Here is a 16,452-nt window from a genome sequence, read left to right as displayed (position 1 = left end):
GTTTTCTGTATGAGAGTAACCATTGAATAAGTAAGCCATGACCAAGAAACCCCTGACCGGCTGAGTAACTCTGAATAAGTAACCCCGACCACACGGTGCTCATATATGAAATTTTGTGCTTGTCATCAAGTGCTTTAATCATTGAGTGTCTTAAATATGCAGTAAGTTTGTAAGGCTTTAGGTTCAATCCAAGACCAAGAAAGCAACGAAGCCCAATGGTAAGCAAAGCCCTAGACTACAAGTGAAGAAATTGGGTTACCTTGCTGGTAGGTAGGAAGATTCTTTTTTTTTTTTTTTCTCCTTTCATTTCTGTGTTTTTCTTCTTTTATAAATGTTGAAAATATTATTATTAGTGTTATTGAACAATTAGAATTTAATTTATGGATTTCTTGAATCTCCGACTCTCTATAAACTTGTTTTAATCATGGTCATTATGCAACGAGTGTGCTGAAACTTTGTGTTTTTAGTGCTCGTGAATGATGTACTTGTAGCTGTTACTGATCTTATCATCACTTGACAACTATGATATATATTCTTTAAAGAGGATATATTCTTTGGTTACACACTGATGAACATATAGCTAAGTGTATAACTAAGCTCGATCTGTGTATAAAATGTTCAACATGACCACTGCCTACTAGACATTATATATCGATCTGTGAACACATGCCCATATGTCTAGTTTAAAATTTAAATATCGATCTTGTATTCGGAGTATGCTCAAATAATAAATATATCATTTAGCAGTTGTTGAAAAAAAAATCCATCGTTTGTTATTAGGAATATAGGAAAATATATTATTGTGCTGATTATAAAAGAAATCAAGATCAAGAACGTCGCATGATCAAGTATTCAAGTTCAAGAAGATTTTTTTTGGTGATTTTTGAAGGATCGTTTAATGATTACATATTGCAGCTTGATGATGACAACAAGATGAAGATTTTCTTTTATTGTCCAAGTCGGACGTTCGAGATCTACACCTCCGACTTGAGGGAGGGTATTGAGATAGGAGTATATTGTGATATGATATTATGAGAATAATATCATATGAGATCTTATTGTGAAAAGATATATGTGGTATATTGTGATAGATTTTAGGAAGTTAAGATATTAAGGAATATTAGGGTTAGGTATTCCTATTGTCTATATATATTATAATGTGGCCGAATATATTAGAAATGGGAAAATACAAGGAAAAAGAAAATACAGAGAAATATTTTCCCCATAATTTAACATGGTATCAAGAGCAGGTTAAATCTTGGGACCGTTCACAAAAATTTTCCCCTTGCCGATTATATATATATATATATATATATATATATATATATATATATATATATATATATATATATATATATATATATATATATATATAATATTTTCGCAAGTACGTGAATGCAATTTAAGCATTTGTTGGTGAATATGGTGATGTCTTGATGTAATTACATCAACATGCGTGACTTTTGTCACTCTTTAAGAATGGGGTGATTTTTTGTGAGTTGATTCGAGCATGATTTTGCTCTTTTGGATATGAGTTTGGTTTTGCTCTAAAATAAAACCAATAAGAGATTTGAGTGTGGTTTACTCTGAAAAACCAATAAGAGATTTGAGTGTGGTTTACTCTGAAAAACCAATAAGAGATTTGAGTGTGGTTTACTCTGAAAAACCAATATTTGATTGGAGCTCGTTTTTGCACTGGAAAAACCAAAATTGTTATATTTGCAGGTTCGAAAAGAATGACGTTCATGCTTGATTGACTGATGAGTTCGAAAAAGATGAATGTTCTCATCATTGAAGGAAAAAAAAAAATGAAGGCGACATGCATCTCGACTTCAACAAAGTGGAATTTCCAATCGTAACTTTCGTGTTACTGCCGTTACGATTGCGGGAGGGTGTTAGGAATATAGGAAAATATATTATTGTGATATATTTTTCACAGATCTTATGATATTATTTAGGAGAAAATAATATATCTTTTGTGATATTTTAAGATACATAGAATTAGGTTAAGTATTGAAATTGAAATATTATCTTATAAGGAAGTTTAGGGTTTAGAGTATTTACGAATGTTATGTTGCTATTATAAATAGCCTATTGATGATCAATAATAATAAGCCATTCTATTCTCTCTTCACCCTAATTTGTCATGGTATCAGAGCTCAGGTTGGGTTGTGTTGTAATTTGGGCCAGTATTATGGACAACTCACATGTGAGGGGGAGTGTTGAGCCCATGAGCAAACCCACATGTGACTGAAAGTATTGTTCCATATTGAAAGTGTTGGAAAGTATCCCATATTGAAGAAACAAGAATGTTGTGTCTACTTTATAAGGCTAAGGGGCTACTCCCCTCATTGTCATATGGTTTTGAGGTGGAACCTTCTTGTACTTGTACAGTGAACACTTGTGACGGGTGTGGCCAGGCTCGTTTATCATTTGTTGACAGTGGCTTGACTCTCTTTCTAATTGCAGGTTTTACTGCAATGTTTGCAACTCTAGCTCGCCGAGATTTTTGCTAAAGGTTGAGCCCAGCGCCCCAGCTTCTCCTACCAGTGTGCTATTTTCTTCAAAGTTGTCAACTTGTATACATCTTGTTAGAGGACCAACTCAACCAAAAGTTTAAGATGATGGTTGAAACCCATAAATAAGTTTTATAATCTATCACGCCCCCTCACATGAGAGCCCATTGAGCTTGAAGTGTGGATGCAACATGAGCCCCACCATACCTAGCGTTTAATATTCAAACCCGTGACCTTTGTGTCACGCTGGTTCTTGATACCATGTTAGCGGACCAACTCAACCAAAAGCTTAAACTGATAGTTGAAGCCCAGGATCGATTTATATACTCTATCACGCCCCTTCACATGAGAGCCCATTGATTTCTGTAAAACTATTGTTCCAAACAAAACTTAACTAGTGTATGTCTCAAAAAGGGTTTGGGAGTTTGATAGGCTAGCGCTGTAGGATCGGAGTAATGATGAACGATGATTTATTATACTAAGTAATTCATATATGTTAATGTCGATTTCTGGCAACTGAATGAGAAGAGTTTGTATAAATTTTCAAAGTGAAAATAAAACCGATAAAACTTACGATATGTTATCTAGTCACAATCTATGTATTGTTACTGTTCGAAAAATTTGTCCTACTTTGTAAATTGTAATTATGAGACTTTGTTATATGTATGTATCTACAATCTTGTGTACTTAGTAATCAAATTATGAAAGTTTCTGAACTTCAATGTTGATATAACAGTTTAATTAAGTTTTCTGATTATGATTCTTGAAATGTTTTATAGCGCATAATATTGTACATGGTCTATTATATGCAGGTTCTAAGGCATCGAGAGAATGGTGATGGATTCAGCAACACACGATTATGTGCTATACCACACCTATCATGATTTTGATAAGGAATGCAACTTGAAGATGGAAGAAACCCTTTATAAGTAATTTGTATATATATGCAACTATTATGGTGCATTACCAATTCCTCTAAGAGCTTCAATAATTCAATTCATATATAGTGCATGGCCTTCATGCACATTAGTAATACATGCTTTATGTGTCCTCAGACTTTCATGCATATTATGGCATATATAGCGCACACATTACATGTGCTAGTGTGTTTTTTGCACACAACTTATGTGTACTAATTGTTGAAGATAAAGTCCAGTTAGGTGTATGTTTGAAATTGCGAGACTTCATATAATTAGTTTTTACTACAATTTCATTAACATAATAAAATTAAGAATTGGTGTAACAAAAAAAATAATTAAGACTTGTGTTTCATGACTTTAAATCTTCGACCAGATCATCTAACTTATCCTTGAAAGGCCAGCAAAATGAAATGACAAAAATCATTTTTAATTTTTAATTTTTAATTTTTAATTTTTTAATGGAGTACTTGTTATGACTTTAGACATCTCTTTTTACTAATTACATTACTCAGTATTATGTTTGTTTGGATCCAATTTATTCCAATTAGGCCGGTCCATAAATGATTCAATTACAAAGCCCAAAAAAAGATTCAACTCTCCTAATACATGTCAAGTCAGTCGAAGGCCCGGCCAACATGGCAAACCCATTTGACCTCAAGGCCCAATTTATCCATTTGAGTAAGGTATATAAAAGCCTTGACTTCTCTCTCTCAATTCATTCACTTCAAGCCTCATGCATTAACTCTCTTGCATAGCTTTCTCTCTCTAAACACTGTACTGACTTTGGCATCGGAGGGGTCTTCCTCGGCACAACCCCCGAGGCCAGTTTACGTGTGTTTGCTGTGCAGGAAACCCTTGTCCCATTCATCACTTGGTCCGAGTCCAATCTTCAGCCTACAAGTAAGGTCTAGACAAAGGACCTATTGTTTTTATCCGAAACAATGTTTATAAGTAATTTCTTATATACATAAATTTCTACTGTTAGACCTCAATCACCCACTATTTCTTTTTTTAGTTGCAAATATGATGAAACATCCCTAACATAGTTGTCTAATTGCATATCCATGCAATTTTCGCCAAACATTAAGTTTTAGTGGTTGAGAGATATATATATTTTTTTTCTTCTCATTGTATGCATATGATCTGAACATATAAAATCTTGAAATTATATGAGCAAAATAGATAACATTATTTAGTTTTTTTTACCTTACATATATTTTGTTTTATTTTTATTCATTTATTTTGAATAAACATTACATGATTCTAAATTAAAATAAAAAATAAAAAAAAGACTATACACATGCAAACTTAACCCTACGTACCAAAATTCTTTTATCCTATACATCATTTTTTGCTACTTTCATATTCACTCTTTTATTCAAGTGATACACTAGCACTTTTCTCACATGCTGAGACATATGCTTGAACATTTGTGTAAATTTTTTATATAATTAATATTATGAAGAAATATATATTGTAACTTATACGACAATATATTACGGAGTATACAACAACATTATATTATTAAATATAACTAAAAAAATTAAGTCAAACCTAATATCAGTAATATGAAGTATGTAAAATAATTATAGTGGGATGCAAAATGTGATCAGAAGATGTGTCACTGAACCAGAAAAAGGGATGGAGTAATAATAACCAGAAGATCAAATCAAGATGAATGTTCATAAAGACTTATGTTTGAAAGCAACTTCATCGATACAATAAGTTACACTATATATACTCTTCTTAGTCCTTAAGGATTGTCTTATAAGAGCATAATATTTTGAAGTGTCCCTTTACATTTTCTTATACTTGTTTTGGCATGGTTTCTTGATTGTTCTTTAATATACTTTACTTTTCCTCCGTTTCATAATAAATAACACACTTTTTATATTTGGTCGATTTTTAATATTTGACACACTCCTAAGCTAAAAACAACTTAAGTACCCCTATATATTTTACTTTAATATATTTGCAAAACTGTACCCTTGTTTTTTTTTTTTTCTTTTTTTTTCCTCCTTCCCCATCTCTGTCCCACAATATAGTTCCTGTTTTTCTATTTTGGAGACCCAAAATGTTGTTCTTGTTTCTATTTCTGGATAACATGTAAAGACCATTATACCCTCATTTTTTTAACTTTATTCATTTAACTTTTTAATTTACCCTTAAATTATCCACTTGCATTGTACTTTTTTCCACTTTCTCTCTCTAACTTCTATCTATAATTGTACTTTTCACTTTTTTTTCTCTTAAATTATCCACTTGTCTAGCTTCTTTCCACTTTTAATGTACTTTTTCCACTTCTCCTCTCATTTCGTAAATATTGTGAAAAAAAAACACAATAGGAACTATATTATGAGATGAAGGGAGTATCATTCTATGAATAAAAAAGACTATCCCACCACTGTACTATATACTTCCTAATTGTTATGTACTTGTTTCTTGATTATTACGTTAAAAAAGTTATTCTCATTTGAAATATTTCTGTATATAGTCAGAAAAATTCCCATCAATTTTCTTATGTATGATCTAATGCAATTTGGTGAGTGTCCCAAAATTTTATTACTTTTTTCTCTCTTTTTATACATTTTTTAAAACAATTTTTCACTAAATAATTTTTTCCCTGCAAAATTTCAATTTATTTTAAACTTCATTCTCTTTTCTCAATCGCCACATTAATTACATTGTTTAGTTTCTTTCTTTCTTATTTTCCTTTTGTTTCGAAAAGCAGAAACATTAAGGTAAAGATTAAAGGCAAAATGGATAGAGTACTAATTACGTTGGTTATTACAAAACGCGTAGAGTATTAGCCGATCTTTTAGATATTTTTTATTTTTTATTTTTTGAGGGGGGGGGGGGGGGAAGACAGTTGGAAATTCAATTTACTCATTTGGCAAAAAATCACCTCAAAAAAAAAAAAAAGAAAAAATCACTAAAAGCCAAAAGTAGTAATAAATAGAATCTGCGTCTTCAGAGTCAAAAATACAGTTAGTTATACACACACTTCATTTCTTTCCCTCCTCTTCTGTTGAGCTCTCAAACCTCTTATCAATGGCGTTTACAATGACAACTTTCTCTCTCCTGAAACCACCCTATTAAAGAAAACCCTTCAATTCCTTCTCACAACTTTTATCATTTTCACTCCTTTATTATAATCCACACATTTTGAACACACAACAACCGAGAAACTTGAAAAATCCCAAAATTTCCTTCACTTTTGCATTTAACCTGGAATTATTCTGGGTTATTCATTGGGTTTTCGCTGTTCTTTACAAAATTTCGAGCTATAAATCTTTAAATTTCTCATAGTTTTACTCACATTGAGTTTGAATTCATACCCATTTTCCCCCTTCCCCTGTTTTTTCAAAATTTCTAATAATGGAAGCTGAAAACCATGGAAGTAAGAGATCTAGGGTTTCATTGTCCGGGATTTCCCGCCACAATTTGGGATTTCAAACCCACCCTTTATGGAATTTTCAACTGTGAAGAGAGTTCATCATTATGCTAGAGATTTTCCTCCTGGGTGTGGCTCAAATTCCCCCAAAACCAATCAAAAACCCTCTGAAAAACCTGCTGAGAGTGAGAAAATTCCTGGATTTTGCAGTAATTCCACTGCTTGGAGACGCTCTGTGCCTGCTGTGAGAAGTAAACCACCAATTGATGATGGGGTTGCTGTGAAAATCCCTCAGAATGTGAAGGGAAAAGCGTTGCCGGGTTTGGGTTTCGACGCATTTACTGAGAGAAGTGCAGGAGATAGGAAGAAGGAGAAGGTGGATGAGATGAAGAAATCCCAGAACATTTCTAGGGAAAGGGGGAAAGTGTTGGAAATGGTGGAATTGTTTAGGAAGAGGTGTAAGGAAATTTCAATGAGTGGAAGAGGAATTAGAAGGATTAATACAGTAGCTTGTGCTGAATTGAGGAAGGAAGGGAAGATTTCAAACCAATCTACATTGATGATTGGAGCTGTACCTGGTGTAGAAGTTGGTGATAAATTTCATTACAGGGTGGAATTGGCCTTTGTAGGGCTGCATAAGCATTACGAGCGCGATATCGATACAATGGAGTGGGGTGGAGGGAGATTGGCTACTTGTATTGTAGCTAGTGAGAGACATTTGGACAAAATGAATGATCCCAATGCTCTGGTTTACATTGGGGAAGGAGGGGTTTTGAGGCGGAACAAGACCGGGAAACCTCCTGATCAGGAGCTTAAGGGAGGAAATAAAGCTTTGTGGAATAACAAGGAAGAGAATAAGCCGGTTAGGGTGGTCAGGGGGCTTACATTGGATAGAAGGTATGGTCAAAAGATCTTGTATGTGTATGATGGACTGTATGAGGTGCAGACATGTATTAAGAAGAAAGGGCCAAGCGGGAACATGATTTACGAGTTTCAATTGACTCGGTGTGCTGGACAGCCTGCTGTTCCGTGGCAATCGTGTAGGCGGTACCAGTTTTGAGGGTTTAGATTGTGCTATTGTGCAGATTGGTGAATGCAATGGTTGAGCTTTTTGTTTACTTGTTTTGCTTCATTTAGGAAGATATTAGTTCCTTTAATTGTAGTTTGTTCTTGCATGATATATTCTTGATGTATGCAGCTCAAGAAGTATCATTGTACTGACATGATAGGCTTTCACACTTGTTGAATTGAAGCTAGTATGTGTAGAGACTGAAAAATGTAACTGTCAAGGTTTTTTGTAATACAGTGAATGAAATAGAAGGAGCTTCTTCATTGTTGATTACTTGATTCAGTTTTCAAGTTTATAATCTCGGATTCTTCTTAGTAATAATTTACACCTGTTTTTATTATTTATTTGGCTAGGAGGGTAACTGTAAAGAGGAACAGAGGGATAATTATGTGAAATACTGGCATAAAAAAAATTGAGGTAATTGTGCTACTTGTAAGCATTAGATCAAATCGAGCTCTGCATTAGCAATGATCATGTTCGCCATCATCTTCTGTGCTACTGCAGTTGGTAGGTATAAATTGTTGTTTTTTATGAAACATTATGCAAACGATGGAGCATTCTTCGAATGTGCCTCGAATAATTAGTATAGTATATTAGTATGTGACTGTGTGTTAGGGGGAAGAGGGGGGAGGGGGGGGTTTGTTGAGGTTGGAGATCAAGGGAGCTTAGAATAACAAAATGTGTTGTGCAGTAAAAGGTCCTGCACCAAATTCGTACATCAAAATACATTCTTTAAGTTGATAGCTTTGATTGATGCCCTGCTTTATTCTCCATAGATATTAGGCATTGGGCAGTTCTCTTTTTCATGATTTTCAGGTTATCACTTCCTTCCCTAGTCTATTTTACCTTCTTGTATTTAGCAGGAAAGTGAGATGACGGTGTCATCTGATACTTCGTGCTCTATATCCTGAGATATTGAGGTTAGATTCCATCATTCTGAGCATATACTTTTATAGTTTTGTGTTGCATCTTCCCTATATCAATTATTCTACCTTCTTGATTCCTTTGTGAGGTGAATGCTCCCGGAGTTGGCTTCTGTTTCTGCTTATAGCAATAGCTCTTGCTAGAACTTATTCTAATATTCTGTGCAGTCTTTGTTGGACGCATCATTTTATAGTTCCTTGCATGCATCATGAATAAAAGCTCACCTGTTTCTACTCACATAGCATTTAGGCACTGTTAATACTCAAGGCCTAGTTATGTTCTCAAGATTCAAACAGTTAAGAAATCCATTATCCTATGAGTTCAGATTCATTGAGATTGGTCTGTGGGATAAGTCGGATAACCATTTGGCAGGTTTTGGATGCAGGGGTCAATGGTTTCAAATCAGTTAATCACTGTGGCTTAAGTGCTTATATTATTGGGTCCATTCGTTGCATCGAATTCCTTTTCTCTACTATTTTTATATATGCTGCTCTCAAAATTGTAAGAGGGCTACCTTGATTCAGTGTCATTCAACCTAATGCGAAGAAGTTCCATTCTCATACAAGACAATTACTGCTTTTTGTTTACAATATTCATTCAACTCTACTGAAACCAATTATGTTGCAAATAGGCTAAAGACCCCAGTGTAAACTATAGTTTAGTTTTGGTGTTACATATACTAATTTTGTAGTTAGTATTTAAGATACAGCAAACTCTGTTGTAAGAACAGAGAAAGTAAAAACGTTAGTACAAATTGAAGGGAAAGACCACATTTCCAAATGGGATATGCTGATAGTTTCAAACCCAAATGCAAACTACTGTTTGAGAATAGGAAAAATTTTCCATGGAAGAATTGAAGTTGTTAAGGTGGCAGGCCTTTTTAAGTAGCTTAGTTTTACTCAATACTGTTGGTATCCATAGCAATCTGCTGTTTTTTTGACATGATTTCAACTCGGAATAGGACTAGAGAAAATGACTGCAAGGTGTAATCCCTCGAGGGGATGATCCGATAATGTACAGTATATGTTTGATCTGGTTGTAAAAAGCAATAGCCCATCAAATAATAGAGGAGAAGCACTTGAGAGAGTGATCTATATTCGATATATTATTATCCTAGCCTTTGAGTTTAGTACATATAAGAGCATAGATCTGTAATAAACGAACAAAAGAATTCTTATAGCTACAATATAATATGGAGAACAAATAATATTCACCTGAAAAATGTCTACACCCCTAGGAGGATGGCAGCTACATAAATTTAGAGGGGACATCAGACATGGTTATTATACAGATTAGCCATCCTAGGAAACATGCATTAGATGAAAATTTTACAAATTAAGTACTTGTTCTTGTTATAATGGCGTATCACTATGGAGCCAAAGAGCACGTATTAGAACTTGTAAAGACCTGAAGGATCTGCATTTTGTACTATCCAAGGATGTTCCAGAAGCTTGTGCAATGGAAGACGGTCTGCTGAGTCTTTAACGAGCATCTGATTATGATGAGGGTAAGAGGGGTCACTTAGATATTGCAGGTTTGAAAAACGATTTATCAGCACTATAAAATGATGCTTACCTTACTAATCAGGTCCTTTGCAGCTGAAGATACAATGGGTTTGGGGGGAAACTTTAAATCAACTAGCACAATCCTGCAGAAAGATGTGTTCTTTTTTATGTTAATGGGAGCTGATACAAGATTACTTCTTTCAAACAGACAACATTTATGTTCTCACCTCCTATATGTGTCTGAATGTTCTTTAGCCTCAAAAGGAGGGAAACCATACAGAAACTCGTAACAAAGGATGCCAAGGCTCCATATGTCAACACTTGCATCATGTTCTACACTCTCAACTGTCAAGGCAAATAGGAAGCACAAAATAAATCATGTGAATATCTAACCCAAAATAAACACTCTAAAAATTCTGCTGTAATCAAGATTGTTCACAGAATGCATACCCATCTCTGGAGGAAGATAGTCAAGTGTCCCACACATGGTCTTCCTGCGGTTAAATGTATGAACTGCCCAACCAAAGTCCGCTATCTTGAGTTCCCCCTGACAGAGTAAACCAGTACAATTTTCAATATTAGCACAAATCTTGCGGATATGGAAGCCTGAGGAAAACTAAAATGGAAGCCTAGTTGTGCTTGTCACCTGTGCCCCTATAAGGAGGTTCTCTGGCTTGATATCTCTGTGAATCACGTGTTTTCCGTGACAGTAAATAAGAGCCCGGGCTAATGATGCAATATACTGCAGACAAATGAAAAAGGTATAAAAGACACTAGTTAGCACTTTTGACATGCTGAATGAAGTGGCTTTAAATCAGTAGAAGTACAATTGCTGTCCTCTGTCATATAGCTATCGAACAAGCTTTGGAATTTTGCAAAAGACGTAAGATATGGTGTGTTGAACTCAACTCGAAAATTATGAAGAACAACATATAAGTCTGAGCTGGAATTGCTATCAGATCAGACATCCTAGAACCATTCCTACCAAGTACTTCAAAATTTTATTACATGCTATGGAAGTAACTTACAGTTGCTGCGCGCTTTTCACCAAAGTACTTGCATTTCTGAAGCTCTTTGTACAGCTCTCCTTTCGGTGCATATTCAAGAATCAGATACACACGTTTCTGCATAGATAATATATCGAGTCATTTCACCTTTGTATGGAACAATGTCTCATCTGAGCTAGCCAACATCATTACATAAACATAAAGCAGTACCTGATCATAGAAGTATCCATAGAGACGTAGTATGTTTGGATGGCGAAGATGGCTTTGAATTTCAACTTCTCGACGAATCTGGTGCTCAACTTGTGATTGTTTTAGCTGGCTCTTGAAAAGTACTTTCAATGCCACTATATGATTGCTCTGCTCCAATAATAAGCAAATTAGTAAAATTCTCAAAATCCACCATTAGGCCAAGATCTTGTCAAAGGGATAATAAATAAAGGTGCATTTAACACCAATCACAGTGTACAAAAATGGAGGATGAGGCAACAAAATTAAATCAAACATGACTATGCTAATGACAGGTAATTGATAATAGACTCAAATTTGGTGTTTTTTCAACTTGTGATGTCAAAGAAGCAAATCCTTGACAGTTTCAATACAATGCGATCGCGATGCAGTTATGCAGCCGAGATTCGATAACTTATGTATACCCTCCCATTTACATGCCACCGTGATGGGGTGATGCGGCCGAGATTCAATACCATAGTTTGAAGCAATAGCCTAATATAAAGTTATGTGGATTTTCTTTCATCATCATTTCTTGAAATTAGCTTATTTTAGTTATTATTCACACTTGTTTTGAATTAAGATTAGATCATCATATATCGAGGTTAGATTAAGTCTATGCATTATCATTCAATTTAGACATACAACAGAAACATTACAACTAAAACTTCCTACTTGAAAAAAAAGGAGCAAGATTAAATGGCATACTCTCTTCTCTCTTGCCAAGTAGACATGACCGAACTTCCCTCGACCAAGCGGCTTTCCGATATCGAAATCGTTTAGCACCCACCGTTGCTTCTCCGCTGCAGGAACCTCTGCAGATGCCTGAATAAACTCACACAGATACACACATTCAGCACCCAAAAAAAAAAAAAAAAAAAAAAAATCCATAAACCTCAAAATTCCAGACTTCCTAAACTAGATATCAGTCAATTCATCAAAATCGACCAATCGAAGTGGAAATTAGCAAATCACAACGAAATCGAAATGAATATAAGCATGTCAAAGAATCAAGTGCAGATTTTCGCACATTGCATAGAATCAAACGGAAAGATGAATTTGAACTCATCAGCAATAAATCTTCATTCTATAGATTCAATAAATACATCGAATTTCAAAAATTATCGCCAATTTTTAATTCAATTTCTGTACTAAAGAATGAACAAATCGAAACAAAGAAACAAAATTAGCACCAGAAATTAGAAACTATACATTTGAAAATTTAGCATCAATTTCTGCAAAACCCTAGCATCATCTCAAGCAAATCAAAAATCACCAATTGTTTGTCAAACAAAAATATCCTAATTTCACAATTCAAGAACAAATTCAACCCTAACTTTTTAATAATCCGAGAAATTGAAAATCAAAATCTTTAACTCACCTTCTCCTCAGCCTGATTTTCCGCAGCAATCGCCATTGAAGAGAGAGAAATAAGAGAGAGAAAGTAGAGAGAGAAAGAAGAAAGAGAGAAAATGACAGTGGTTGTTCAACGGTGGAGAGGGGAGGGAGGATTAGGAGGGGAAGAAATTGAATGTTTTCTACAACGGTCGAATTTTTGGGGTGGACACGTGGTCCAATCAGAATTATTCGGCAATTCAAATTTCCTTTTTGTAATTTCTTTGTTTGATTTGATTAGGATGAGCGTGTTTGAGTCGATCTTAGCGTATTGTGGCCATTGATTGTTAAGGTCTTACAGTTGTATTGACGGTGGTGATGGAGTTTGAGTTGGATCAAAGAAATTATTGACCAAATGTGTGTGTGTAATTGTTAATTAATTTATTCTTTCAAAATTGTTAATTAATTTATTAAAACCAAATCTTAGCCGAAATATAATTTACTTAAGTCATCTATAATATAGTAAAAATCTTGAAAGAAATGATTTAACCAAACAAGATTTGGAGTTCTGTGTAGATCTATCTAGCTTGTATCATTAAAGACAATAGCAATAAAAGGCTTGTCTAGAGGTTTGTATAACGTTTTTACAAATTTGTGGACAAACCTCTTATTGTTGAACTAAATAAGATTTGTCTAGAGGTTTATACGGAGTATTACATTTTTACATGTTTGTGGACAAACCTTTTATTGTTGATAAACGTAAAAATTAAGAGCTTTGTAAATGCAAATCGGTTTACATTTGCTTCCATTTGTTTTACATGCTGACAAGTGGAGTTTAATTTGTCGGATGTCTTTATTTAAAAAAATTAATTACTTTCTCTATTTTTATTTTGATGAATGTAATGAGTTGTATTGACAGTGAGTCTCATTTATAAATCTTTAAATGGGTTTCTCTATTGTTAATAATTTCACGAGTTATGTACCCAATTTGGTAAAAATGAAGAGAGTTGGGTCAGGTCATGAGCCGGCTAATTCACAACTCGGAACTCTTGGTTCCTGATTAATTATGAACACCCTTAACTATTACATCGATAGATTTTGTATATAACATTTATTCTAAAATCAAACGCACAAAATGGGTACCCGATGATGAACAACTCTACTTATTACTTTTTCCGTTTCTATGTATTTTAACATATAGGCTATAACACAATTTTTAAGGAGAAGAGAGAGAAATTATAGTTTGTGTTTTTGTGGCCCTTGTTGCATGTGACTTACTTTATTACCCACAAAAGTTTTCCCCATATGCACTTTATAAGAGGAATTTTAGACAATTTGTCTATCAAAAGCCTACCATAATATAGGTTAATTAAGTAATATGAATATATGATATTTTCATTTTAAGATTGTTTCAAGTAAATAAAAACGGAGGAAATACATTAATGTCAACAAATTTTGTACTCTGGAACATTTATTCTAAAATCAAACACACCAACACCAAAAACACCAATATACAATTTATAATTTAATGGTGACACCAAAGGAAGAACCAAGTCCTCCACATGTCAAACTCCCACAAAATCCCATGCATGCAAATAAACACTTGCCACACCATTCCAAACCCTCATTTTAACCCTCTTCCACGTACACCCCCTTTCCTTACGATGTATCCCTCTCACAGACTCACACTCCCTCCCATCTTAAACACTACTACACTCGCCAAAATTACAAAACCAACACCAAACAACACACAAACATAACAACATGCAAACCAACATGCCATCTTATGAACAACAAAGGCCGCTACACCAACACCAACACCACCCAATTAGCCCAACCACCCGTCAAACCGTCAAGTTCCTAACCGCCTCGACCATCGGCACCGTCCTCTTAGTCCTATCCGGTCTCACCTTAACCGGCACCGTCTTAGCCCTTGTATTAGCCACACCCGTCCTAGTACTCTTTAGTCCTATACTCGTTCCTGCCCTAATCACAACCTTTTTAATAGCATCTGGCTTCGTGTTCTCGGGTGGGTGTGGTGTTGCGGCCCTATCGGCTTTGTCGTGGATTTATCAGTATACGACGGGGAAGCACCCGCCCGGTGCTGATCAATTGGATAGTGCTCGGATGAGGATTGGTAACGCGGCTTGGGAGGTTAAGGAGAAGGCTAAGGAGAATTTGCAATACGTACAACATAAGGCTCAAGAGGCTACTACTACTAGTAGTACAACTGATCATAGCACTTTTCGAGCTAGTCAAGCACAAACTTCTTAGTATATTATAGGGTTTTATTTTTGCACCGCCCCCTTTTTTGTGTTGTTTTATTTTGATTTAGTGTTTTTTCCTTTCATTTTGGTTGTAGAAGAAGTATCTTTTTTTTTTTTTGGGTGGTAAGGCAAATTAAAGCTGTATGTGCCATGTGGTAGTGAGAAAAGTGTATGAATAGGAAATGATTTTGAAATATGTTCCAAGTATTTTGATTAATTTGTTAATTGTACTGTCAAAAATTATGTTATTTCATGCTAATTATTATTGTCGATGCATTATACTAATAGCTCAAACTACACTATATATAATAAATATATAAATGAATAATCTAGTGACAATTAATTATATGTTGCATAAATTAAATTACACTACTTTGTGTGAAGGAATTTATAACCTTTGTATAATCTCTTAAGTCTTCCAACACCTGTTGGAGGGGGGTACTATATAAATTTATATTAATCTGAGAAATATTTATTAATCGTATGTTAAGTGTTAAATTTTATTAAACTATAACTGTCATCAACAAATCCGTTGTAGTCTAGTTGGTCAGGATACTCGGCTCTCACCCGAGAGACCCGGGTTCAAGTCCCGGCAACGGAATTTTGTTTTTATTTTTTTGCGAATCTGGCTCTGGCAGTGTTTAGCAACAACTAGTAAATGAGATTAGTAAATAGTGTCAATAGTCAAAGAAAGTGAAGTAGTTTCAATAGTCAAAGTGAAATATATGATAGAATATAAAACATATTTTCGGGCATCAACTATTAGTTTAAGTTTTTGGTTGAGTTGGTCCTTTAACATGGTATTAGAGTCAACGTGACACAAAGGTTATAGGTTCGAATCTCATTCACCCCCCATTTCCAAATAGAATATTAAGCGCTGAGTATGAAGAGGGCTCATGTTGTATCCACACTTCTAAAGGGGCATGATATAGTATAAAACATATTTCCAGGTCTCAATTAGAGCCTCATATAAACTTTAAAATATATACAATAATACTTCGTATGTACTAATATTCAGTAATAAAATGATATGGATGAACTGTGGCTCAATGGTAACTACAATAAAGGCAAACAAAACAAAGGTTTTTGGTTCAATTTCCATCGATGTGCCTTTAAAAAGCAAGCTTATTGTCAACTATTAATTAGCTTGTCATTAAGGAACTTGGTCCAAAAAAATGGAATAAGGAGGTTCTTAGTACGGAGTAGGTGGAAGCGCATAATGGAAGAGGTTTTATATTGTTATCAAGCTCTCTAATGGGGTGAAGTCTGTTTTACAACAGTATTGCATTG

At 34.5% G+C, this 16,452-nt stretch overlaps 2 protein-coding genes and 1 non-coding gene across 3 annotated transcripts; 2 read left to right on the top strand and 1 right to left on the bottom strand.

Moving 5' to 3' along the window:
* The first annotated feature begins 6,903 nt into the window (after positions 1 to 6,903).
* Positions 6,904 to 7,890, top strand: LOC110740210 (histone-lysine N-methyltransferase, H3 lysine-9 specific SUVH5-like). Its single transcript, XM_021920691.1, has one exon. The coding sequence runs from the start codon at positions 6,904 to 6,906 to the stop codon at positions 7,888 to 7,890; it is 987 nt and encodes a 328-aa protein (XP_021776383.1).
* A 2,004-nt stretch (positions 7,891 to 9,894) lies between these two features.
* Positions 9,895 to 13,175, bottom strand: LOC110740235 (serine/threonine-protein kinase Aurora-2-like). Its single transcript, XM_021920720.1, has 9 exons — positions 12,942 to 13,175; positions 12,269 to 12,385; positions 11,546 to 11,692; positions 11,357 to 11,452; positions 10,975 to 11,070; positions 10,779 to 10,875; positions 10,556 to 10,673; positions 10,399 to 10,471; positions 9,895 to 10,315 (listed from the first exon to the last, which is right to left on the bottom strand). The coding sequence occupies exons 1-9, from the start codon at positions 12,975 to 12,977 to the stop codon at positions 10,214 to 10,216; spliced, it is 882 nt and encodes a 293-aa protein (XP_021776412.1). The 5' UTR covers positions 12,978 to 13,175; the 3' UTR covers positions 9,895 to 10,213.
* A 2,515-nt stretch (positions 13,176 to 15,690) lies between these two features.
* Positions 15,691 to 15,763, top strand: TRNAE-CUC. The gene has a single exon. It is a non-coding gene; the product is annotated as a tRNA-Glu (tRNA).
* Positions 15,764 to 16,452: the final 689 nt, after the last annotated feature.

Source organism: Chenopodium quinoa, unplaced genomic scaffold (genome assembly GCF_001683475.1).
Source record: "Chenopodium quinoa cultivar QQ74 unplaced genomic scaffold, ASM168347v1, whole genome shotgun sequence".
Lineage (NCBI taxonomy): Eukaryota > Viridiplantae > Streptophyta > Magnoliopsida > Caryophyllales > Amaranthaceae > Chenopodium > Chenopodium quinoa.
Note: the sequence above shows the minus strand (reverse complement) of the source record. Positions and strands in the feature narration are given on the sequence as shown.

What these genes read in the sequence shown, in the direction of transcription:
- LOC110740210 (XM_021920691.1), top strand. Translation starts at nt 6,904, where the DNA reads ATGGAATTTTCAACTGTGAAGAGAGTTCATCATTATGCTAGAGATTTT.
- LOC110740235 (XM_021920720.1), bottom strand. Translation starts at nt 12,977, where the DNA reads ATGGCGATTGCTGCGGAAAATCAGGCTGAGGAGAAG. An exon ending in AAAATCAGGCTGAGGAGAAG is followed by an intron (nt 12,386 to 12,941) that starts GTGAGTTAAAGA and finishes GAGTTTATTCAG; the next exon opens with GCATCTGCAGAGGTTCCTGC. An exon ending in ACCTCCTTATAGGGGCACAG is followed by an intron (nt 10,876 to 10,974) that starts GTGACAAGCACA and finishes TTACTCTGTCAG; the next exon opens with GGGGAACTCAAGATAGCGGA.